Here is a 24,190-nt window from a genome sequence, read left to right on the forward strand (position 1 = left end):
GAAAGAGGAGTGGATAACCGTTCATTGAAATTGATTCTTGTTGACAGCCAAAATATTCAGAAGTTAGGACCTGGAAGAGCATCTATTATACATAGTGAAAGCTTAGGCATTAGTCATGGGGATGAAAAAGAAGATATTGCAGCAAGCAGAGGTGGAAGACAACGACGAAAACAAGGTTCTTTATATAATCTTCCTCCCTTGGGCTGATACCATTTTGGTACCACGTTACAACGTTGCACATATTTGTTAGATGATAGTTTTTTATGGCCAATTATTGTGTTTTCCATTTCACATTTTGATATTTACTGTGTGTATATGATTGAGTGCTTTACCTAGATTGCTCTAGTTTTAATCTTCCAATTTTGCGATAAGTTTCTGAACATGATTCCTAGTTTGCTCTCTCAAAATTGGTGTATGCCTTGTTTCTATCTGTTCTTAAGCAGGTCTTTCCTCTTCACCAGCTTATAGGAGATGGGAAAAGGCTGCAATAAATGGCGTTTCTTTGGTGGCTGATGCTGCTGAACATTTGGAACGAGCATCAATCGACAAAAATATAGATTGTCGAAAAGGTTTGGTTGCCAATATTGGATGATATTTAAGTTTTTATTTGCTGAGATGGGCCTAGATGGTAGTTTGCGGAGGACTAACATATGAAAGTTCTGAATGCAATCCTCTTTCTATCTTAGATTCTGGTCCCTCTGAACATCAGTCCATCGGAAAATCTTTGCTTTCCTTGGGTTCCTCTGATCATAATCCTCTCAACGAGACCAACATGCAGTCGGCAACCAAGCTGAAACTTCAGTTGTTTCCAATTGATGAATGTACTCGAAGAGCCTTGGAAACGGTAAGTATCATATACAAATTATTTCAGTCAGAGCAATGGTTTACCGACCAGTGATGGACATTACAATGGAGACTGATTTGATTGTTGACAGGGTAAACACAATCCACATCTAGAACTTACTCTTAGCAATCGCAAGAAGATATCATCCGTACTGGAACATCTTAATCGCAAATGGGGAAATTCAAGTGCTGCATCTGGAGATCTTATGCTTTTTCCTTACAGTGCACGAAAAGAAACTGTGATGTCTCATCAGAGATGGACACAGGACTCATTTCTAAGCGCTGGAGATGTGCATTCAATGGTTGGAAGTCCCTCTGTTTTCCGCTTAAGGTTTGTTATCGTATTTTAAGGTTTTGCAGGGTTTTTCTGATTGATCATTTCACGTGATAGCCGATAATTTAAAACTGTTTCCAGGTATGGTTGGTTCATCCGCAGTGCATGGGGTTCCTTAACTTCTCAAGCCCCGATTTCAGCCTCCTGTCTTCAAGTTGAGCAAGATATGAATGTGGATGAGGTGATCGGGCATGTTGCTGAATCAGCACCGTTATCTTTGCATTCAACGGCTGAACCATCAAGATCTCTAGAGCCCAGCCAAAGTGTAGCAGGTCCCTCCAGTGAAATCCTTGCTCATCGTGCAGAATCCAGAGAAAACCTTGAACAGATCTCTGCAAGTGGTCCACATAACGAAAAGGAGACTGGAAATATGAGCTCCAGTGACCAGATTGATAATGTGCTATTTCTTTTTAAGTTCTCTATGTTCATTAAGCTTTTTGGTTATTGCAACTTTGTGTTTTCTGATGTAATTGCTTTGGCGTGTACAATTTTAGGATGATCTGCATGTGGGCAATGATAACGCACTCTCAGCGGGAGAATGGGCTGATAGTCTTACCAACATTAGCATAGGCGATCTACTTTCCGAGGCACCTGGCGATCTACTTTCCGAGGCACCTGATAACATAGACAGTGATTGTGCCGATCCACAAGTTGAGGACACTGAATGCCTCTTGCAAGACGTTCCATTTGCCTCCGACTCCTTCGATGCTGCAATTGCTGCTCATATTCTACGACACCATAACGAAATTGGCGCCTCACTAACACTGCCATCTGGCTCGTGCTTGTTATGGGACGACGAAGAAACACGTGACACATTCTCCTTCCAGAATAATCGTCTTGCAAATGCTTCTTTGTCCGCTGTTGCTTCTCCTGTAGGTACCAGTAAATTAAATGCAGAACCTTCTCACTCAGTAGAGGTATTGTCATAACTCTCTTTCATATACCACTGGAGCAATTTTCGTAATTACCTAGGAACTAAACCGTCTTGTTTCTTTAATCTTTTAACTTTCATCTCAGGGTTTACCTGAACCTGATCTACCTTCGAAGTCCGCTGATCTTGAAGATCCAATGGAAGAGGCTCCAATTGAGCCAAATACAGCAGATTCTCCAGAGAGGACGACACTTTGTGGGCTTGCAGATGTATATTGGGTAAAATCTAAACCCTCTTCTGGAACAAAAACGGTACGAACCCTCAAACAATACACTGATTAACCGTGTTTTTTTTGTTCTACTTTACAGCCCGACTCATTAGGACCATTAGATCTAGATATCAGATCGTCGAAGTATAGCAACGAGGATTTGATCCTAAGCGACAGCCTCGGGGGTTTGAGCCGTCTGATAGCGAGTAGCCTGGATGCGTTTCAGAACTGCTCGATCTTTGGCTCGGAGAACAAATCGAAAGATCAGCCTTCCATGGTCTGAACCACGAGCCTGCAAAATCACAAGAATGAAATCCATTGGTGCAAACATATGATAATGATGAACCCGATCAAATGGTTTTGAGTTTGGTTGATGGTAAGTGGTCGGAAGAACTCTTGGCTCGTAACACAGAACAAAAACTGGTCCGAGACGGACGGACGGGCGGATGGATGGCTTCATGTACAAAAAAGCTGATGTAAGTCTTAGCGTTTGACACGGGACCTCTCCTCTAACTCCTGTTGTGTTCATAATGTTCCATGTGTATTTACTTTGGTTAATACGTCCTTATTTGAGTTTTTTTTTCTGGACAGTAAATATCTGGAAATAATCGGATGTTTGCTCTCATTTACACCCACTAATGATCTTCACTTTCGTATATGCATTGACAATTAGGCACTAATGCAATATAATTAATTAGACGATAATGATGTGAACTAGAGCTAGATGAGCCAAGAATTATCTGCAAGCCAGTCAATGGTAGCAGGAAATACAGGAAGAAAATGTCTGGAATTCCAAGAATGGGACTTGAAGAACCAAGAAGGGAACCTCATTGATCTATATGAACAATGAAAACTCATATATACTATGCAAGTAAATTATGAATTTGAGGTCCGAATCACATGTATTTTAAGGCTACCAAATCTTTCGAACTTTCAAGATAAACAACAAAATCATGCATGATATATACCATACATGGTATATAAAAATATAATTTCGATATCTACAAAATAACAGTAAGAACTGCAATTCCAATAATGGTTTAGAAAGTTACTAACGAAAAAATATCATAAGATCAATAGTTATCCTCAATTCAATTTTTTAAAATATCATTCAAACACATGTCTCTTATGTCATTACAGAGTTAAAAGAATCATTAGCATAATAAATTGTGTTTTTTATATATAAAAAGAAAGAAAGAAAACAAATTCCCTGATCCTATCATAGACCTTCAAAGTAAAATCAGAGAAAAAAAGGAGGGAACCCCCCATTGTATTCTTAATGACAAAGTTTTTTGTCGCAATTATTAGGGAACCAAGAATTCAAAAGAAGTCCACTTCCCGACCCATGTGCTCATCGTCAGCGGAACCAAAAAAGTCTCCAAACAAATATAAAGATACAAAAATAATCATCGTAAAGAAATATATATATATATGTAAATGCAAATGGGAGTTACTGTTATTGTAAATTAAAGTGGGTCCAATCAATCATATCATTTAATTTTTTTATCATTTTATCTAAAATTCAATTGTCGTCATTTTTCTGGAAACCAGAAAGTGACGTGGGACCATAATAGATATTTATTCTAAAAAATCGTTACAGAAAATAATATTTAGTTTGAGGTTTGAAGCGAAGCTTAACATCTCACCCGTAAGAATTCTTGACCAAGCTATCAAATATTGATTCTCATAAGCAAGAGGAATTATATATATAGACTGAAAATCAAAATAGATTCCAAATGATGTTTTTGAAAAGAAAAAAATATAAATTTACAAAAAAAAATGTAAAAGTTCTAACAGCTTATTTTTTTTTACAAAACCTTATAACTATTATTAAAAAAGATTTCAAATCACACTAAGATATGAAATTAAGCAAAATTTAGATGTAAATATATTCTATCCGTGGCACCACTGCAACGAGTTATTCCTATCTGACGAAGTCCCCCACGTCATTATTAAAGAATAAGAATATTAAATTTCAATTTTTTATAAATTTACGGAAAATAAAGTTTTACCACAAAAAAGGCTTTTTTATAATAAAAAATATGTCATGAAAAGTGCTTGGAATCTAATTAATTAATTAACTTCTACGAGAACCCCAAATCTAAGAAAAAACTCAATTCTAAGTCTCTCTCTCTCTCATTTAAAAGCCTTCAATGCCAAACAGAAACTTCAATTCAGAGAGAGAGAATCAGATGAAACATGTCCGAACGCCAATCCCTCATCCTGATTCTCTCACTCATCACCACCGCAGCTCAAATTCTTGTAAATCCCACAAATGCCGCTGCATTTACCCAAAATTTCAAAGAAGCCCCACAGTTTTACAACTCTGATGATTGCCCCTCAATCGTCTCCGGCGAATCCAACGCCGCCGGAGAAGAATCCATCTTCTGCTCCGACCAGGCCGTCCATGTCACCATGACCCTCGACGGCGCCTACATCCGCGGCTCTATGGCCGCGATCCTCTCAGTCCTCCAACACTCCTCCTGCCCGGAAAACGTAGTCTTCCACTTCATCGCCTCCGCCTCGAACGACGGCGCGTGGAACCTACGCGCCACCGTTTCCGCCTCGTTCCCTTACCTGAAATTCAAGGTCTACGTCTTTGACGACTCCGCCGTCTCCCGCCTCATCTCCACCTCCATCCGCTCCGCCTTAGACTGCCCTCTCAACTACGCCCGGAGCTACCTCGCCGGAATCCTCCCGCCGTGCGTCCGCCGCGTCGTATACCTCGACTCCGACCTCGTCCTCGTCGACGACATCGCAAAACTCGCCGCCACTGACCTCGGACCCGACCCGGACACCGTCCTCGCCGCACCAGAATACTGCAACGCCAACTTCACCTCCTACTTCACGACAACCTTCTGGTCAAACCCCACACTGTCGTTGACTTTCTCCGACCGGAGCCGGAGACCCTGTTACTTCAACACCGGAGTCATGGTGATCGACCTGTCGCGATGGCGAGCTGGCTCGTACACGGATCGTATAGAGGAATGGATGGTAATGCAGAAGCGTACGAGGATCTACGAACTGGGATCGTTACCGCCATTTCTGCTCGTTTTCGCGGGTCGGATCGGACCGGTGGATCACCGGTGGAACCAACACGGTCTCGGCGGCGACAATTTCCGGGGACTATGTCGGAATCTGCATCCGGGTCCGGTGAGTTTGCTCCATTGGAGCGGGAAAGGGAAGCCGTGGGCGCGGTTGGACGCTGGTCGTCCGTGTCCGCTCGACGCGCTTTGGGCGCCATACGATCTCTTGCAAACGCCGTTCGTGTTGGACTCATGATCGATGGTTAATTAATGGCCAGTAAATAACATATATAATTTTTTTTCAAAAAAAAAAAGAGAGGCTCGATATTGGGATTTCCAATTGAGCAAAACGAATTTTTGTTTCGGGTGTGTATTTTTAAAATATACGGATTTTTTCCTGTATATTAAATCGAAAATTTTTTCTTGTTCATCCGTAGAAAATATATAATAAAACAAGGAGAAGAAAGCTTTTCTTCTTCTATCTGTTCTTTCCCTTTATTATTACTATTATGATATTTATTAAATTAATCGGTTTTAAATCGAAATTATAATAGTGTGGAAATAAGCTACGGAGCAAAATGGGATCAAAGTTAATCTTTATCACGTTGTGGTTTTGCCATTGGCTTCAGATTCTAAGGTTGTGTACGGCGGAACTCGCCGGAAGGTTTGTTGTGCTTTTTTCTTTTGTACGGTAAAAACGTGGCTAAAATCAATTTTGATAAAAAATAATATATAGGATATGGATCTATCTAAATGTATGTCTCCATTTTTGTAATGGAGGGTTTTTTTTTTATATATCCCAATTTGGCACCTATGATGCTGATTTTGTCTATTTCCCATACTGAGAAACGTTTTTTTATTTATAATTGGGATTAAAAATATGAAAAAACATTCCATTTAGAACACGTGGTAGAATAGCTCCAATTATCTTTCTTGTTAAAATTTTCTCATTGCAATCAGATAATTTTGGGTAAGATAAAAAAAATGTAGATTATTTTGCCCATACTAGTGATGCACATGGAAATTCATGGCTTTAATCATTTTCCAACACAACACGTTTCACACTATTCTCTCTCTCTCTCTCTCTCTATATATATATATATATATATTCCAAGAATAGCTTTAGACGGCCCATACCTTTCAAACACATCTGAATCCAACCAAACCCGGTCAAAGAAGAAATGAAAAGGACCTTATTGGTACAAATCGAACCAAACCAAACCAATAATTATACAAACCGAAAAATGCAGTGAATTCCGAACAAATCTGAACGGAACCGGATTCAATTTGATCCGAGTACATAACTTTACGGATGAAACGTGTAGAGAAATCAAGAAAATGTGTCCCTTTTCTTCGTTAGATCATCCATCCGTTTCATACACAACAACAACAACACCAAACGGGAAATTCGACGGCTGAAAGATCGACGATCAAGCAGTTTTTTTTCAAGTGAGAAATCACTCATCATTGATGAACAGATGTTTGTCTCGAGCTGTGAGTTTTTTTCAACGTTCTATGTTGATAATAATATTATAGATTCATTGGTTTAATCATGAGCCACCTTACAAGACAAACGTCACCCCGATTCGAAACGCATCTTAAATATGGCTACGACCTGGTTTAGATCGGTTCGGTTAACCAAATAAACCGGTTACCAACTAACGGTAATGGGCCTTTTTAGGCCCAATATCAATTTGTCTGACCCATATATATATATATACACAGAAGCTGTACAACAATGGCGTTGTCGATCTCTAATCTCGCTTATCTCTCTCGTTCCTCTCTTTCTCCTCTAATGTATCTCAGAGAACTAACGGCCTATTTTTCTCCCGACAAAATTCGGTGTCACTTTCCACGGCTACCTCCGGCCGCCCCCCCTTTCATTCTCGATCACCGTCACGGTGGCTGATTCTTCAACAGATTTGGGGACCGCAAACTTGAAAAAGTACATAAAATCGAAACTTCCAGGTGGATTCGCCGCTCATCAGATCACGGGAACCGGTCGTCGCAGTGCGCCATCGCTCGGGTTGCGCTTCAGGAAGGTACGGAAGAGGTCATCGTTAACTATCTTGACGCCAAGGTATTCGAGTTGTTTCCGTGCATTTTTGTTCGGTTCTGATTGTATGATTTTCAATGAATGGAGGGAGGGAGGGATGGAGTGTAGTTGGGTTCGCTATAGTGCCTGCGTTTTGGGTAAACTTAGGGTTTATAAATGTCGGGATTGATCATGTTCTTCTAGGGTTAGGGTCCTTGAGGATCAAAATTGAACGTGAAAACTGGTAATTTGAGAGAAAAATGCTAAATTTCATGGCCGGTTCCAAGAGGAGTTGGATTTCTGACCGAAACCGCAGAATTGTATCCGTCGAGAAAGTCATGAGAATTAGGTCTCAGGAATCATATTTAAGAATCTATGAATGTGATCTGAAAAGTTGGTTATTTCATAGTTTATTTTATATTTTATAAAAAAAAGGTTTTTTGAAATTAAAGGAATGAAAAATATATAGATTAGTCCACCCGGTTAATCATAATACAGAATATACAAATATACAACCACCACCACAATTCATATTTAATTAAGAATATGAATGAAGTTACATACTATATACATATAATGTCTCAGGAATTTGACGAGCACTTCGGGATCATCACACCATCGCTTTCAACCTCTTCGAGTACTACACTGGAGGCATTTTCCTAGCAAAACAACACGTACATATACATATATACATATCACGAGATATGAGTAGCATATATATATATATATATATATATATATATATATATATATATAAATACCTCAGAAATGATGCATTCGACTTGCATGGCGTATTCACAGTCGTCGCATTCGTGCGATGAGTGCCGAGGATCTCTCAGATCTTCTTGTTGCTATGTAGAGGCCGGGTTTCGAGCACTTCGGGATCATCACACCATCGTTTTCAATCTCTTCAAGTACTACACTAGAGGCATTTTCCTAGCAAAAACAACACGTTTAAAGCCATATATATATATATAACCAATGCTCTTGTCTAACTAGTACCAAACCTGGATAAAGGAAGATGAGTTTTGTGGTAGATAGCAACCAACAAAACTGATCAATGTCATACCTTACATGTAATAAATAAAAATGACATAAATGTTGGGGCGTAATCTATTTACGATGCGTATTATCAGAATTCAGATTAGTGAAAAATAGGCAAGGGTGTAGAGCATCACCCGAATGCGATGCATCATATCAACGCCTGGATATAGTGCTAAATAGACCAGGGTTACCACATCGTGGACGTGTGTGGATAAAAAAGTTAGTCCAAAGTTCTAATAGTTTAGATACTACTAGAAATCTAGGTAAGATAAATAATAGGAAATCTCATGGAAAGAAGGTTAAGGAGACTCCGTTGAATGGAAGGTTAAAGTAGATACTTGGAATACTGTATCTTTGACGAGAAAATTGATAGAACTTGTCGACACGATGGGTAGACGGAGTGTGAACATTGCATGCATCCAACAGAGTGAGTGGATAGGTGATAAAAGTAGGGAAATAGAAAATACGGGTTTAGATTGTGGTATTTAGGACAAGAACGCAATAAAAATGGTGTGGGTATTATTCTAGATAGGTATTTGAAAGAGTCGGTGGTTGCAATAAAAAAGAGTATGAGATATGATCATCCTAATAAAATTAGTGGTATGAGAAGAGACTTTCAACATGATTAGTGTTTATGCACTGCAAGTAGGATTAGATAGTGAATATAAACAAAATTTTAGGAAGATATGGATAACCTCATGCAATGTATACTGTCCAGAGAGTTTATTTTTATCGGTATTGATTTAAATGGATATGTCGCAAAAGATAGACAAGAATATGAATTAGTACATGGAGTTTTTGGTTTTGGGAGTAAAGGTGAAGAAGTTAAGAAATCCTAGATTTTGTCATGTTTTATGACCTCATGTTGGCAAATATGCATTTTCAAAAAAGGAAATCGTATTTAATGATCTTTAAAAGTGGACAAAACCGAAACAAAATCGATTATCTTCTTACGAGGAAGTCAAATCGTATTCTATATAGAGATTACAAAGTTATTTCGGACGAAACTCTAACTAGTCAATATAGGTTATTAGTATTAGATGTCAAGATAAAGAAAAAGGTTATACGTCCAAAGAAGAAAGATGTACCAAGAATTAGGTGGTGGGATCTAAAAATCCAATATCGATAGCCATTTGAGAGAGAGATACTCAAATTGAATATATGGAAAGATGATAAGGAGGCTAATGAAATGTGGATATATATATATATGTCATCTAGCATCAATAGTGTTGTTAGAGAGATACTTGACGAGTCAAAAGTATATGAACCGCTAAAAAAAGAGAAATAGTGGTGAAGTAAAGAAGTACAAAAGGCGATAAGGAACAAAAGAGAGTGATCTAGAAAATTATTTAAATGTAATACAAACGAAGCATACGAACAATATAGGTTGGCTAAAAAAAAGGCAAAGAAGTCGTTAGCCAAGCAAGAGCAAAGGGTTTTGAAAAGATGTATGAGAAACTTGAAACAAAAGAAGGGGAGAATGATAGATATAGGTTAGCTAGAGAAAGAGAGAGGAGAACTGGAGATTTGAACGTAGTTAGATGTATTAAGGATAAAGAATGTAACAACCTAGTTAAAGATGATGACATATACAAGAAAAGTATAGCTACCGACCATATACAACTAAAGACTACCACAAGAGAAAGAAATGCGTGTTATACTAGAAGGATTATATATATAGTGGTGAGAGATTCACTAAATAAGATGAAAATAGGTAAAGTGTGTAGTATCGATGGTATTTCTATTGAAGAGTGGAAATATCTAGGAGAAATGAGAATATAGCTTACTAGGTTGTTTAATAATCCTAGTGGATGCAAAATGAATGGAGATGAAACAATTTAGTCATTATCTTTAAAAATAAGGGGATATATAAAGTTATGCATATTATAGAGGATCAAATTTACAAGTCATACCATGAAGTTGTGAGAAGATATTGTCGTAGAGCGACGTCTACGTAAACCAATTTGGTTTTATACCCAACTCTATAATGGAATCAATCTTTTTCATTCGTAACTTGATGGATAAGTTTTAAGTTATGAAGAAATATTTGCATATGGTATTTATCGATCTGGAAAAAGTTTATGATCGAGATTTATAGTGAGTGTTAGAGCATAGAAGAAGTATTGAAGGATATATATGAATGTGCGATCATTAGTGTCCGAAAAATAGGAGGTGACATTGAGATTTTTCCTCCTCGGTAGGGTTGTACCAAAGGTCTATTTTAAGTACGTACCATAGTGCATGATGTTTGGAGACGATATCGTGGTAATGATGAGTCCAGAAAAGGAGTCAATGGACAATTAGAGTTATGGAGGAGTACATTAGAGGCTAAAGGTTGTAGACTTAGTAGAACGAAGACCGCACATATGCATTTTGATTTTAGTAGAAGATTTTCTAGTGATGTAGGAGCTAACTTGCAAGGAGGATTAATTAATACCTCAAAACTCGTATTTTAAACATCTTGGTTCAATTCTTTAAAAAGATGGGGGTTGTGACGAATATGTTAGTCACATACTAAAACCATGATTGATGAAATGGAAACAAGTCACGAGGGTTCTTTGCGATCGTAAAGTTCTTATATGGTTTAAAAGAAAATTTTACCATAGCGCTATAAGACCCACATTGATGTATGGTAGCGAATATTGGGTGCCGAAAAGATAACATGTGTCTGAAATGAGCGTGATCGATAAGCGAATGTTGGATGGATGTGCGGTCATACAAAGATGGATAAAATATGAAATGATAGTATTAGAGAGAAATTAGGAGTAGTAACTATAGAAAAGAAACTATGCGAAGGATGATTAAAATGGTTTGAACATATAAAACGTAGACTATTAGACGTTTCGGTCAGAAAAATAGAGGGTATAGAAACAGGATAGAAGAAGAATGAGAGTGGTAGACCTAGACTCAATTTGAAAACGAGTCGTTAGCAACGATTTGAAAATATTGCAAATCTCAGAAGATTTAACCCAAAATCGAAATGAGTGTAAACGAAGAATTCATACGGATATCCCCAAATAAACTTGGGATTAAAACGTTGTTGGTGTTGTTGTATGCCATAAGATATGGATAGCACATATATCGTACCTCGGAAATGATGCATTCAACGTGCACGACGATTTCGCAGACGTCGCATCCGTACGATGGATGTCGAGGATCTCTCGGTTCTTCGCATACATCGCAGTAGTATCCTCCGTATTCGACGTACTCCTTGAGTGTGAGTCGATGCTGATGGTGTTTGTGTTTTGCAGCGCTTGGTAGCCATGCAGCGTCACGGAGACATCCAAAATGGAAATAAAGACCACATTTAAGACATCGATAATACGAATTCCTCACTTCCTCTCTGCAAGAGGCACATTTAAAAACCTTTCTGAGGATGCCTTTAGGCTTGTTGTGAAGATAATAGAATCGATGGCTATGACCTCCACGTCGACGATCAAAGGGACGAGCCAAGGAGCTGCCGCACTCGAGATGGTAATATATTTGTCTTCTCGCGTTGATGACTTTATAGCCGTGGTGCGTATAATTCTCGCACGCAAAACAAACTTGCCAGGTGATTGTACCGTCAAGCTGAAGAACATGACGAGGAGCAGTAGGATGTCCTTCGACCAAACGCGGCCACTCCATACAAGTTTCATGGTAACTATAGGATATACATTTTGTGCAACAGTACGATGGACCTAAGAGTTTTTCGAAGCACACACGGCACTGTGCATGAATACCTGCATTAAAATTCGCGAGGGTTAGCTCGTGTTGTGGGTGCAGAGGGTGATTCAGAGTCTTTCTTGCGTATTTGTCGTAGAAAGTTTGTCTGAATTTGTCGGCATCGAGCACGCATTTAACATCGACAAAAAACTCGCAAGAGCGGCAGGAGAAATGAAATCCCTGAGAAACGTCTCCGCAAACGGCACATATAAACCAATCTCTATCGGCAGATATTCTGCAGCGGGATTGCTGGTTGAACACTCGTCTAAGAAGAATACGTTTGGCGAGATCGAGCTCGTGGTTCGGGTGAAGAGGATGGCCGTGTAAGGTCTGAGGCAGTGATGCGCATTTCTCATGAACCCAGAACTCATCATCATCATGACATTCCTCACATGCATAAGCTTGACCCTCCATCTGAAGCATGCACATTCGACAAAGTTTATTTGTTCCATTTTGCAAGCTCAAAGGATGGTCATGAATGGCCTTCTTAATTATCTGCATAATTCAACGAACGGCATTTTATTATATACATACACATATACATGAATATAAAATATTATATAATATGATTGGAAGTCAATTTTCTACCTCTTTATCACTTGAATGATTCTTCCGCAACAAAGATGATGAAAACTGGACAAATCCATCTTTCTGCATATAATAACAGCAAAAAATATATCATATTTGGAACTAATTAAATGATAACCATATATTTAATATATAAAAAATAACCAACCTTAGATAACACACATTCAATGTGCGCATACAACTTGCATTCATCACATCCGTAAACTTGAATGCTTCTTGCTCCCTTTATCATCCCCTCACATATGTCACATGAATATTCGCTCTGTAGATACGGATGAGATGTATACGGTAATCCATCCATAAGAGTAAGAGCGTGATCATGATGGTCGTGTTCGAACTCCGAAGGGACAGAAACACACTCAGCGTGAAAGAATCTCTCGCATTGCGCACAACGGAGACAGTGGCTCGAGATATTTTTTTGCAAACGTGGCACGTGAAATGAAAGTTGTCGGCAACGAGCACGCTTACAAGGCCGTGTTCGTGGGCCTCGAGCTTTATCATCCGGAGAGCGGAAATGGCGCATTGGAAATGCAACGCAAACTTACATCTATCGCAGTTGAACGTCGTTAGATTCCGCAAGGTGAGCCAGTGGCCGCACACCCGACACATTTGGTAGTCGGAAGTGAGGCTGAAATCCGGATGGGTGAGAGGATGAGGATGCAAAGGGTGATACATGACGGGAGGTATGTCCATGCATGACTCATGTATGAAATGCCTGCATGATAGCCGAACACATGCATAACCTACACCCCACATCGGAAGCTCGCATACGGTGCAGTCGTAATGAAATTGTTCCACCACATGAACGTACTCTCTGAACCTACACCGCACGAGCTGGTGCGCATGGCTCCAATGCCGAAGAAATCCCTCGTCGTCGCCTTCCCATCCGAGCGGCCTCTTGCTCGTTTTCGATACGCCACACTCGACGCACATGAGAAAATCGCAAATGCCGTCACATTCGTAACGCCCGCGTGGCAGGGAGATGTAGTTACACCCTTTACATATGAGAAAATCCAAACCGCCATAGTTGGGGAACGCCACATCTGGACCAGGTAATGGCTTTGAGGTTGTCTTTAGTCTTAGGCTGTGGTGGTGGTGAAGCCAGTGAGCGATTTTCGGGGGAATCTCGAAGCAATCTCCGCACATGTTTGCATTGCATTCTATACAACGATACAATGCGGGTTTCGGTAAAACGCAGAACTCGCAGTTTTTTGTGTGAGGGCCCTCTTCTAGCAGTTCCGTTTGGTGGCCATGGCTCGAGGTCAAAGTCTCCTTAGCCATCTCTCGATAAGGGAAGATAAAAACAGGAGAAACGAAAACAAAACACACTGAACACGATAATAAAAAGAGGTTTGTGAACGTGGGATCAATTCTTTCTTGAGTGTTGGGTTCTCTTTACCCTTTTTTTCATAGAAAAGGCATATGATATCATTAAAAAACATTAAATGTAAAATTATATATCAGCTGCATAAATAATTAGTAATTATCCCTAGATAAATGTATATTCAACCCATTAAAATTAAAATACCACAAGTAGTGATGTGATTAGTAATCATGTAATTCACGTTGGCACTGTATAAAATTAACATCGGCATCGAAAATGATTAGGAAATAATAACTAAAACATTAAAAATTCGAAAATTAACAAAAAAAATAAAAGAAAAATAAAAGCATAAAGCAGATTAGCAGAGAGGCCAAGGAATTTTTTTTTAAAAAAAAGTGACAAGTATGGAATGAAGTGAGGGCTAAGAAATAGCCAGAAAAGCAAATAATGTATATTATGCTATTGTGGGCCAAATAATGCATAAGGGCCTAGGAAATGAACATTGATAAAAAAAAAAAAAAACAGCTGTTGAAATCGGTGTTATTGCAATGCAATCTTATAATTCATTATTACACATACTATTTGTGTGTAGATAATTCGACCCATATAATCTTAAAACAGAATTTTAAAGACTTTAATTATATCTATATTATGTGAGATACCCGAAATACCTGCGCCCAGCCACCTGAACCAGTGATTCAGTACTCCGTCTGGTCCGTAAATTACGAATACTAAAATTACTGAAAGCTCTAAACATAACGCACCAATAACAGTCGGTAACTTTCCACATCGTAACCCCCCACCGGTTTCATCATATATACAAACCGAAACCCCTATCTTCGATTTCGGTACGCTTAACCCATTTGGTACAGTGGGTAACCGGAAAATCTAAGATTGTTTTCATGTCAATAATGTTAAAGGCTTTTTATACACTACTCTCTCAGTCCATGGAAGAACTGGTTTCCGCTGTCTCGTCCTCGCTGAAGCTCGACGGTACTTCCAGACAAGATCTGCGATATATATATTATTATGATCCAAATCAAAACCACTTAAATATCCCATCAGACTGTAAAATTACTACAAGAATCAAAACTGTAAAAAAAAAAACCTACCCTTTTGTCTGGCTTTTACATCCCATTATCTCATTGTATGGTGCTTTTGACGTATAGCAGTGCTGAAGGTAGCTTTGTTTCGTTCTTTTGGGGACCTTGAGAGAACAAGAAAAAGATCCAGACCCAAGAACACGAAGAAGAAGATCCAGTTTATAAAATACAAAAACGCTCATGAAACCAAGTTATATATTTATAATTTTATATAGGGAATTTAATCTAAGGTATAAAACTCACCGGTGGTTCATCTGTCACATGCAACTTCTCCCTGTACATTTTCACAGGATTCCTCTCCCCATGATACTTTCCTACCTGTTAAAAAGGATTAAGACATCAAGCAAGACACATAATTGTTATCTTTCCCCGAAAAAGCAAACCAGCAAGGAAGCAGAAATGTAAAGTTTTCCAGACAAACCTTGGCCCTCCCAGAAGATAGACCTCTCTCCATTGAGTCAGGGGACTTGCCACTCGCAGGCACCAGGTTTGAAGATTTAGCGGAATGTCCGCTTTTGTGACCCGTCTCAGGTATATGGTTATCATAATCATATGGGGAAGCCCGACTAATTTCAAGATTGCTGCTATACCGATCATGGCGGTTAGGAACCGGATCGTTTCTCATACCTTCGGGTCCAGGCTTGGAGCTTATCCAACTCTTCTTGCTGTTATATAGAGGGGTTTCGAGGGGAGAATCTTTGCCCATATCTTTTAGAGAGTTGGGATTGGGAAATGTGGTGAAATGGTTAAGAGATGGGGATTTCAATCTCGGTTGTTGATGGCTTTTCTTGCCTCTAAAACTGGGTCCGACTCCAACCATTGCGTCGTCATCGTTTTCGTCCTCCAAAAACGGTTCCGGAGAGCCCATCTTCGAGTCATGAGCTTCATATCTCTATAAGGATATTGAGAACAAAAATGAGAAATTAGATGCAAAGACCAGAGGTTACAATTCAAAGCAAATCTCCTATGAACGAGTATATCTTGCATCTGTGTAAAGTGCATCTTTTGAATTTCAAATCATATTCGGGTAAGCAAAAAATGGGTTGAGTCTACATACTTGTCATCATGGACAGGAACTCCCCATTCTTCATCGTGGAAAGCAACATAACACGGGTCTTCACAAGAGAAAAATACATCATGGATCAGTTGGGCATTATGCACTTGAGGAAATAAATTTCTAGCCATGGGTGCCTTGAGTATAAAATGTCGTGACTATCAGCCAAAAGATAAGTTAGGAATATAAGGTTTAGGTCCTAACTCCACCACAAAAACTAGCTGAAGGTTTGACCCTTACTTATATATTGGCCCAAATCCCTCTCATTTTCCAATGTGGGACACTTATCAATACCGCCCCCTTTAGACAGCGACGTCCACGGCGCTGGGGCAAATCTGGTCGCTGGCGGCTTCTCGGTCGATGGCGGCTTCTCGATCACTGGCGGCTTCTCGGTCCATACCCGACCGTTCCTCTCCTGATCGTTCCTCTCCCGACCGTTCCTCTCCCGACCGTCCCACAACCACCGAGTCGACCGCATGTCCGCAGGAGAACGGCCCGTCAAAGGCCCACCGGAAAGTAGAGAGTTAGGCTCTGATACCAATTAATAAGGTTTAGGTCCTAACTCCACCACAAAAGCTAGCTTTAGAGTGGAGGTTTGACCCTTACTTATATATTGGACCAAATCCCTCTCATTTTCCAATGTGAGACACTTATCACTTTCCCGCGGAAAATGATACCAGTTACGATTTTAGTGTTCCTTTCCACAGGGATGAAGCATTTTAGGATAGATATTTATAAATATGAAATCGGCGTTTCCCGGAAACTCCACCTACCATAAAAACTGAGTAATATGTAAGAGAAAATTTCTCACAATCACTTACAGGACAAGGACTAGGGTTCTTCCTATTTCCAGCAAGATGTGGATGGTTAGATCTTCGTTGATTCCCGACATAGATTGGCTCTAGCAAAACAGTTGAAAGAGAAGGGCCAACTAGATAAAGATAAAGAGGTGATGCATTTGAGAGAAGCGAAATAGATTTCTACCCCATTTTACCAACCGAAAATGTACATATCATCATGACTTACCATGAACTATTTCGTTTGGTAAATTCTCAAACGCGCCTGGAGGAAGAGGATCAAATTCAACCCCCAGAGGCGGACCATCCTCCCGGTAATGCCTTCCCAACTGTCTCTTTACAGCAATAATAGCAGCATTCTCGATTTCTCCTTTCAGTTTCAAGTAGCCCGAGGGCTTATATCCATAGTTTCTCATAACCTGAGTGTCTACCGGTGTGGCAGATCCATTACGCGTTACGTATCTAGAAGTTTCCGCATCATCTCGGACATCTTTTCCAGAAACAACGCGTTCATGTAATGACGAGCTGCTTTCTGAGGATGTACTATCCACACCATCAACATTCCCCATGTACTTACTTCCATAAAGCCTTTGGCTTTCAACTTCCCTTGGCTCGAAATTCTTATAATCTGTTTGCTTAGTGCTACCACATGAATCTTGCCTATGCCCGCTTCCACGATCTTGAATAACAACACTTGACCGATCTTGCCTCCCAACAGTGGCGTTTCCCTCATCTTTTAATGATCTTTTGTCTTTTAATCTCCGATGACAAAACCACCCGGAAACTTGTTTTTCTGTTAGTCCTATTTCCCCTGCAAGCTGAGCTTTCATCTCTTCGGACGGATACTTGTGCTCTGCATAAAACCGAATCAAAACTCGTAAAATGCATACAAATGAGCATGACGGAATTCTAGCCGACCGAGCAACAGCCAAATTTTTTACCATTGTAAAAATTCTCCAGGGCCATAACCTGGGCAGGCGTTTTAAGCCTTCTCTTCTTATTGTTTTCTGCTGAGATTTTGTCTCCGTCAACATGCATCTCGCCTGAATCTGCCAGAAACAACATACGGAATGCAATGAGGAAATGCCCGATTGCTCAGGGAAACAAAAACTTGTCAGTAACCAAGAACTGGACGTATGCCATTCCACAAGCGGCCGGAATCAGACATCCGTTTACGTCTATCTAACAAATTAACACAGATCTCTGCATTTCCGGCCCAGATTAACACGCATTCGAGACTAAGGGTTTGAAATTCGGCAAATTTTTCAGAGATTTTCTCGGTAGCCAAACACTCAAAAGCCAACCGAATCCAATCAAAACGATGAAAATTCCCGAATTCATATCCTGATCACTCCCGTCCCTGCAAGCAAGTAAGCGAAAACGCGGATCCCATGGTGAACTCACAGAAACGATGACCCAACGAGAAACAAAAATTCAAACCAGGCGTAACAACACCGAAGCTTGAAAACAATTGCGGGAAATACATAAAAATGTAGAGAAAAAAAACAATCGTGAAAGGATCATTAATTCACGGGAAAAAGCGAAATTCTTGTACCTTCCGTCATGGTCTGTGGATTTTCCCAGAATTTTATGTCTCGCCTTTGGAAAATTTCTCGAGAAACGCAAAAGCCAGGAAATTTCAAAGCAGAAGGCGAAATCAAGGAAATGGGTCTTGCATGAAATCAAAACAGAACTCCCATCTCGCTCGTCTTCCTACATCGAATCGAACAACACCAGAAGATAGATGGGAAAGAAACGAAAGATAGAGAGAGAGAGGGAGGGAGGAGATAACGCTCTAGGGTTTTCTTGTGGAAGGAGAAAAGCCAAAACCAGGAATTAATTTTCCCTTTTAATCTTTCTCCCCAAATCGCCCATTTGTTTCTTCGCACTTCATTACACATTCCAGATTTGTCGTCGATGATGTTCCTAATTAATCCCCTATTTTAGTTCCCTTTTCCTTTTCGTATTGTTGTTAAGCCAATTAGATTTTCCAGGAAAAAAAATTAAATAAAAAAAACAGCACCGAGAAACAGTAAAAGCAACAAGACGTTGGAGAAAGCTGATAAATTCAGGACAGATTGCTGGGAGTTGCAAGTCGGTGTTGGGTCGGGTTGTTTTTTAATTAAAAATTTATTGATTTCTAAAATTATATTTATTCATTAATATTTTGAATTTTGGATTCCATTCAAGTTTTGTTTGGATATAATAATAAAAAGAATTTTGGACCATATCTTTGGTTTCTCTCTAAATAAGGAAAGATGAATTTATTCCAGTTATTAGTGAAGTCCGATAAATTTGAAGTCAATTTAAAATTTATCGACTAGGCCTTAAATATTTATGGGCCAACAGACGGGCTCGTCCCAACTCGATTAGTGTTTTTATTTTGTATACATATTACATAACTACATTCATATATATATATATATATACACATACATACTCATTTACCCAATCATATATATATATGATTATGTATTTTCAAATATAACTAAAATCTGAATAAAAAATATACAAACTTATATATCATAGAGAATTATAAAAAAAATAGAAAATTGTTTAATATTGAATAATATAAGATGTAGTATTTTAATATATAATAAATTACAATGTCATTATTTTTAACTCAAGTTTGGGTGATCTAACGGTAGGAGTACATACAAAATATGTTTTTACATGATTTAAACTCATACATGGAAAGAGACATTTACCGGTCTTCTGTGAGATATAGTTGGATCAAAAACTTGGTGAATTTTCAGATTATAAAAAATTTATCATTAATTTTAAATAATTATTCAGAATTAAAAAATATAATAATTTAAAATTTAAATAAATTTATTATCACATGAAACTTTGAGAATTCCGTCTTTAATTTCTCTTATATTCTATTGAATTAGAAAAGTTATTTTTTTTACTATGATATATAGTACTCTACATTTTAAATGTAATTGATATTAGGAATATATGGTGTTGAGTTGACCAGTTGGATGCTTTGTGTGCTGACTCACTGTCTTATTTTTCAAATAGCCATTCGTTTTAACAAGGATGACAATTTCCATAACTATATAAAATAAAATAATATTTCTGGCCTTCGATATTTTAATTAATTATTGTTATTCGCTCTCTCTCTCGCTCGCTCGCTAGCTCGCTTGGCATCGCTTGGTGTTCACAGGCCGACTTGGCAATCTTGACGCACGAATTCACGCATCTCGACACTCCACACGCGCCCGGAGGGAGGGAGAGAGATCGACAGCGATTCCTCTAAATCTCTCCTCGAAATCCATGTCCGCCCGCTAGATTCTCATCACCCATTTTCTCGTTTTGCTGCATCTGGGTCTTCTTCGATTTCAGCTCCCCCAACGTTAGTTTCCATGTTGGGTTCGTCTTCCTGTTACGCATCTCCGCTATGCATTAAATAGATATTTTTAAATTTATGTAAGATTAATAATTTTTTTAAAAAAATATATCATAACCGAACCGAACCGATCTAAAACCGAACCGAATAAATCGAAAAATATAACCGTTTGGTTATAATTTTATTGTGCAAAAACCGAACCGAACCGAACTGAATCCGACAGTCGGAGTAGCCGCCGCTTGGCTCGCCGGAGAAGAGTGCTTTTGAACCCCCCCGCCGCTTCAGTGGCCGCTGGGGGCCGTGGATCCGCCGGCATTCAGGCGCTGGTGAGTTCCTGTTTGGTGTTCGGACCATGCGACCAGTACTGCAACAACAATGCCTTGTCTTCTTTGTTTGGATCGAATAACATTTCCTTGAATCGGAAGCAGAGGAGATTGAATCGAGCATCCCGCTCCGGTATAACATTCTTCCTCAGAAATCTACTGTTTTTGTGTTTCCAATCTGGGATTTCTATTCATTTGAATTTCTGGGCATTGTTTGAAAGTTGACAAGCTTAGTTTTTTTCGCCGGCTCCTATAATATGGGTTTTTGTTGCTCTTTCCTCTGCTTGGAGGATTTACATATTCTCCAAATCGTTTAGTCATTGTTGTTTTCTAGGTTTAATTTACTGCAAGAATGATAAAATTAGGGAAGATGGTAAGATTAGATTGGCTTTTCTTTTGGATGAATAACATCTGAAATGTTCATTTGTTTACTATGTTTCTTTCCAAGGGAATTATATGAGGTTATGCACAATGTCGAACTCTTCATGAGGATAGAGTAATTTATCAACTGTCTTCTTGTCTTTGTGGTTTCTAGGTGAAGCCGTGGCAGTCACAATGCAGCTGGAAAAGGAATCCATGGCGAAAAAGAAACCTGGTACAGAGCAACGGCGGGTTGTCGTGACGGGTATGGGAGTTACGACGTCATTAGGTCATGATCCAGATACCTTTTACGAGAACTTACTTGAAGGGATAAGTGGTATTAGCCAGATCGAGAATTTTGATTGTTCTGAATTTCCAACGGTAACCATCTTCTCGGCATCTCTTACCATGAATATCTCCATTTGTGTTTTTGGATTGCACTTGATTTGGCTGTTTTTTTCTTCGTTTTGATTAGAGAATAGCTGGAGAGATCAAAGATTTTTCATCCGAAGGATGGGTTGCCCCGAAACTTTCGAAAAGGATGGACAAATTCATGCTCTATCTTTTAACTGCTGGCAAGAAAGCATTGGTTGATGGTGGGATAACTGAAGATGTGATGGCCGGGTTAGACAAAACTAAATGCGGAGTTTTGATTGGCTCTGCAATGGGAGGCATGAAGGTACCTTCCTGTTTTTGGGTTTGAACATGTAAAAAAAATGCAGGGGTAATTTTGGCTCGAGGGTCATATTCATATGATTGCTAGCCATGTTTTCCATTAAAAAAAACAGTCAGAAAAGATATAATTTGAGATTGTGAAATGTATTGCTAATTGTTGTATTTCCCAAACGGTTTATCTTGAAACAGGTCTTTAATGATGCGATTGAAGCTTTGAGTATCTCCTACCGGAAGATGAATCCATTTTGTGTACCTTTTGCAACAACAAACATGGGCTCTGCTATGCTTGCCATTGATCTGGTCAGATTTAATTTAGTATTGATATTTCATTTCTGATGACCTCCATGAATTTAGTATTGATATTTCTTTTGTGATGATAAATTAGGGATGGATGGGACCGAACTATTCTATTTCAACTGCTTGTGCGACAAGTAACTTCTGTGTTTTGAACGCAGCAAACCATATTATCAGAGGTGAAGCTGTATGTAATCTGCTCTCAACATGCTAGTCAACAAACTTGCAGTATTTTCATGTGATTCTGTTTCCATGTAACATTTACTTTATTTTTCCCCAAAATGTTTAGGATATAATGCTCTGTGGTGGCTCTGATTCCGTTATTATTCCAATAGGTACATGTTCTTTCTCTTATATAACGTGCTTCTCTTTTGTTTTTGTTTGGAACATTTTGTTCTTACGCGGGTTCGAATCCACCTCTCTACATTAAAATGTAGGGGCAAGGTGGCCTAGTATATTCTCTTCCCCAGCACCCCCACTAGACGGGGACGAACTGGGTTGGTCCTTTATAAATCTTATCTTTTGTGTATCACTGCAGGTTTGGGAGGTTTTGTGGCATGTCGGGCTCTTTCACAGAGGAATGATGATCCAGCCAAAGCTTCACGTCCTTGGGACAGTGTAATTTCTCTTCTCATTCTCTGTGCCTTTGTTTTCATTTTTACTTCTATGTTGTGCCAAAATTTTCTGTTGCATCTTCTTTACTAAAACCGGTGATCATTTTATTGCCTTAAATTTTCATGGCTGTTTTGTACAAACTGCGGTAAGAAACTTTTGTGGGTGGGGATTTTCCATGTTTCTCAATAATGCTGGAAGAAAATATTGGTAGAAGATTGCATTTTGTGTTCGAAAATTATTAACTTATCTTGGCTGCAAAGACAGAATCGAGATGGCTTCGTGATGGGAGAAGGGGCTGGAGTTCTGCTTTTGGAAGAACTTGAGCATGCTAAGGTACACATGCGCCTATCCAATGAGCAAACATGATTTTGTCAAAATTTCCCAATTGTTAATGTGGATCTTGATTCTTTAAAGCTTTGCATGATTCTTTATAGCTTTGCAGTTTTTGCTTCGTGCTTTCTGTCAACCTATATTCTTCAAAGTGCGACAATACAAATGCAATTTGTGGCCTTTGCTATGGTCCTTCGTTCTTATATCTTTCTTTCTCATTGAACCCATGTGAATGCTTTTTTATATTTCGTTATGGAAGTTGTTTTGTGTATATATCTGTTCTTGTTTTCCAGAGAAGAGGAGCTACTATCTATGCTGAGTTTCTTGGTGGGAGTTTCACATGTGATGCGTATCACATGACAGAGCCACGGCCTGATGGTAGTACACATTCCACTATCTCTTTTTATTGTAGCGTAGACGTACTTGTTGCCTTCTCGTTTTTGTTTTCCATCTATAAAGTTCATACATTTGGAAATTGTCTTCCATTAGTTGCTGAAAATTGATATTCTTAGTCTTTTCTTTCGATTCCTTTGTTGCCTTGTCTTATCGTTGAATTAGATTTCTAATATGTGCAGGGGCTGGAGTGATTCTATGCATTGAGAATGCACTAGAACAAGCCGGGATTTCCAGGGAAGATGTAAACTATATCAATGCTCATGCAACCTCAACACCTGCTGGAGACCTTAAGGAATACCAAGCCCTTGTTCATTGTTTTGGCCAAAACCCCGAAGTGAGTTTGGTTCTCCCCTCGATTAAATACATTTATTTCGGGCTGCATTTGTGATTTTGTTACCAGCTCTATCAAAATTTTGGCAGCTGAAGGTGAACTCGACAAAATCTATGGTTGGACACTTGCTTGGAGCAGCTGGAGCAGTAGAGGCTGTCGCCACCGTGCAGGTAATGAATTGTTAAACTTTAAGAGACATTACCCATTTCTAAAAGGCTGGAAATGCTGTATAATATCGTATTTTCTGGGAGAAAAAATGTTCACGTTTAATGGATAAAAACTATAACGGTATGTTTAATTCCTCGTTCTGCTTCATGATCATGCCAATCTCTGTTGTCCTCTACAGGCAATACGGACCGGATGGGTTCATCCAAATATCAACCTCGAGAATCCAGACGAAGGAGTGGTAAGGAAATGCAGTCTATTACCGAAAGATCATGTAATGCAGAGTGGTAATTTGTACTGTTTCATAACAAATTGAACCAGGACACAAAACTTCTGGTGGGTCCAAAGAAAGAGCGG

At 39.1% G+C, this 24,190-nt stretch overlaps 5 protein-coding genes and 1 long non-coding RNA gene across 12 annotated transcripts in view; 4 read left to right on the forward strand and 2 right to left on the reverse strand.

Moving 5' to 3' along the window:
- The window catches only part of LOC104806477 (TSL-kinase interacting protein 1), a 6,235-nt gene extending 3,284 nt beyond the window's left edge, over window positions 1–2,951 (forward strand). For 3 of the 4 annotated variants that reach the window (XM_010531403.2, XM_010531411.2, XM_010531419.1), the window contains 8 exons: window positions 1–175; window positions 441–569; window positions 687–844; window positions 936–1,174; window positions 1,259–1,574; window positions 1,672–2,094; window positions 2,195–2,326; window positions 2,417–2,951. In XM_010531403.2, the coding sequence (XP_010529705.1) occupies window positions 1–175; window positions 441–569; window positions 687–844; window positions 936–1,174; window positions 1,259–1,574; window positions 1,672–2,094; window positions 2,195–2,326; window positions 2,417–2,599 (1,755 nt within the window). In that variant the 3' untranslated portion in view covers window positions 2,600–2,951. The remainder of the gene's footprint in view (window positions 176–440; window positions 570–686; window positions 845–935; window positions 1,175–1,258; window positions 1,575–1,671; window positions 2,095–2,194; window positions 2,327–2,416) is intronic. The other variant, XM_010531427.2, reaches the window with a different exon arrangement.
- A 1,424-nt stretch (window positions 2,952–4,375) lies between these two features.
- LOC104806501 (probable galacturonosyltransferase-like 1) lies at window positions 4,376–5,830 on the forward strand. Its single transcript, XM_010531440.2, has one exon. It carries the CDS (start codon window positions 4,516–4,518, stop codon window positions 5,596–5,598), a length of 1,083 nt encoding a protein of 360 aa, XP_010529742.1. The 5' UTR covers window positions 4,376–4,515; the 3' UTR covers window positions 5,599–5,830.
- A 1,266-nt stretch (window positions 5,831–7,096) lies between these two features.
- On the forward strand, window positions 7,097–12,716 carry LOC104806516. Of its 2 annotated transcripts, XR_770626.1 has the most exons (4): window positions 7,097–7,422; window positions 7,963–8,051; window positions 11,673–11,895; window positions 11,975–12,716. It is a non-coding gene; the product is annotated as an uncharacterized LOC104806516 (long non-coding RNA). The 2 variants fall into 2 exon arrangements; XR_770625.1 differs by having other exon boundaries at window positions 11,673–12,716.
- Window positions 7,955–14,121, reverse strand: LOC104806508. Its single transcript, XM_010531450.1, has 5 exons — window positions 12,863–14,121; window positions 12,715–12,777; window positions 11,509–12,621; window positions 8,139–8,313; window positions 7,955–8,036 (listed from the first exon to the last, which is right to left on the reverse strand). The coding sequence occupies exons 1-4, from the start codon at window positions 13,235–13,237 to the stop codon at window positions 8,173–8,175; spliced, it is 1,692 nt and encodes a 563-aa protein (XP_010529752.1). The 5' UTR covers window positions 13,238–14,121; the 3' UTR covers window positions 7,955–8,036; window positions 8,139–8,172.
- A 635-nt stretch (window positions 14,122–14,756) lies between these two features.
- Window positions 14,757–19,007, reverse strand: LOC104806525 (homeotic protein proboscipedia). Of its 3 annotated transcripts, none has more exons than XM_010531474.1 (9): window positions 18,548–19,007; window positions 18,297–18,352; window positions 17,934–18,041; window positions 17,222–17,845; window positions 17,017–17,126; window positions 15,563–16,033; window positions 15,385–15,459; window positions 15,151–15,245; window positions 14,757–15,048 (listed from the first exon to the last, which is right to left on the reverse strand). In XM_010531474.1, the coding sequence occupies exons 2-9, from the start codon at window positions 18,331–18,333 to the stop codon at window positions 14,979–14,981; spliced, it is 1,590 nt and encodes a 529-aa protein (XP_010529776.1). In that variant the 5' UTR covers window positions 18,334–18,352; window positions 18,548–19,007; the 3' UTR covers window positions 14,757–14,978. The 3 variants fall into 3 exon arrangements, with proteins under 3 accessions (XP_010529776.1, XP_010529790.1, XP_010529782.1); XM_010531488.1 differs by having other exon boundaries at window positions 17,017–17,096; window positions 18,548–19,003; XM_010531480.1 differs by lacking the exon at window positions 18,297–18,352 and having other exon boundaries at window positions 18,548–19,005.
- Window positions 19,008–20,717: 1,710 nt separating this feature from the next.
- The window catches only part of LOC104824520 (3-oxoacyl-[acyl-carrier-protein] synthase II, chloroplastic), a 3,491-nt gene continuing 18 nt past the window's right edge, over window positions 20,718–24,190 (forward strand). Inside the window, exons 1-13 of the mRNA XM_010556624.2 lie at window positions 20,718–20,800; window positions 21,203–21,408; window positions 21,503–21,706; window positions 21,892–22,002; window positions 22,088–22,183; window positions 22,286–22,331; window positions 22,535–22,614; window positions 22,876–22,944; window positions 23,235–23,319; window positions 23,517–23,671; window positions 23,758–23,838; window positions 24,015–24,074; window positions 24,155–24,190. The exon at window positions 24,155–24,190 is cut by the window's right edge and continues 18 nt beyond it. Of these exons, the coding sequence (XP_010554926.2) occupies window positions 21,223–21,408; window positions 21,503–21,706; window positions 21,892–22,002; window positions 22,088–22,183; window positions 22,286–22,331; window positions 22,535–22,614; window positions 22,876–22,944; window positions 23,235–23,319; window positions 23,517–23,671; window positions 23,758–23,838; window positions 24,015–24,074; window positions 24,155–24,190 (1,209 nt within the window). The 5' untranslated portion in view covers window positions 20,718–20,800; window positions 21,203–21,222. The remainder of the gene's footprint in view (window positions 20,801–21,202; window positions 21,409–21,502; window positions 21,707–21,891; window positions 22,003–22,087; window positions 22,184–22,285; window positions 22,332–22,534; window positions 22,615–22,875; window positions 22,945–23,234; window positions 23,320–23,516; window positions 23,672–23,757; window positions 23,839–24,014; window positions 24,075–24,154) is intronic.

This window comes from Tarenaya hassleriana, unplaced genomic scaffold (genome assembly GCF_000463585.1).
Source record: "Tarenaya hassleriana unplaced genomic scaffold, ASM46358v1 Cleome1, whole genome shotgun sequence".
NCBI lineage: Eukaryota > Viridiplantae > Streptophyta > Magnoliopsida > Brassicales > Cleomaceae > Tarenaya > Tarenaya hassleriana.

Bases quoted from the DNA above. Each gene is read 5' to 3' on its own strand.
- LOC104806501 (XM_010531440.2), top strand. From the start codon at position 4,516: ATGTCCGAACGCCAATCCCTCATCCTGATTCTCTCACTCATCACCACC.
- LOC104806508 (XM_010531450.1), bottom strand. From the start codon at position 13,237: ATGCGCCATTTCCGCTCTCCGGATGATAAAGCTCGAGGCCCACGAACA. The intron at 12,778-12,862 runs GTTGGTTATTTT...TATTATATGCAG, and splicing joins TTGAATGTGTGTTATCTAAG to AAAGATGGATTTGTCCAGTT. The intron at 12,622-12,714 runs GTAGAAAATTGA...TGAATTATGCAG, and splicing joins ATCATTCAAGTGATAAAGAG to ATAATTAAGAAGGCCATTCA.
- LOC104806525 (XM_010531474.1), bottom strand. From the start codon at position 18,333: ATGAATTCGGGAATTTTCATCGTTTTGATTGGATTCG. The intron at 17,127-17,221 runs GTAAGTCATGAT...ATCTTTATCTAG, and splicing joins ACCAAACGAAATAGTTCATG to TTGGCCCTTCTCTTTCAACT. The intron at 15,460-15,562 runs GTTTGTCTGGAA...CCTTTTTAACAG, and splicing joins TATCTTCTGGGAGGGCCAAG to GTAGGAAAGTATCATGGGGA.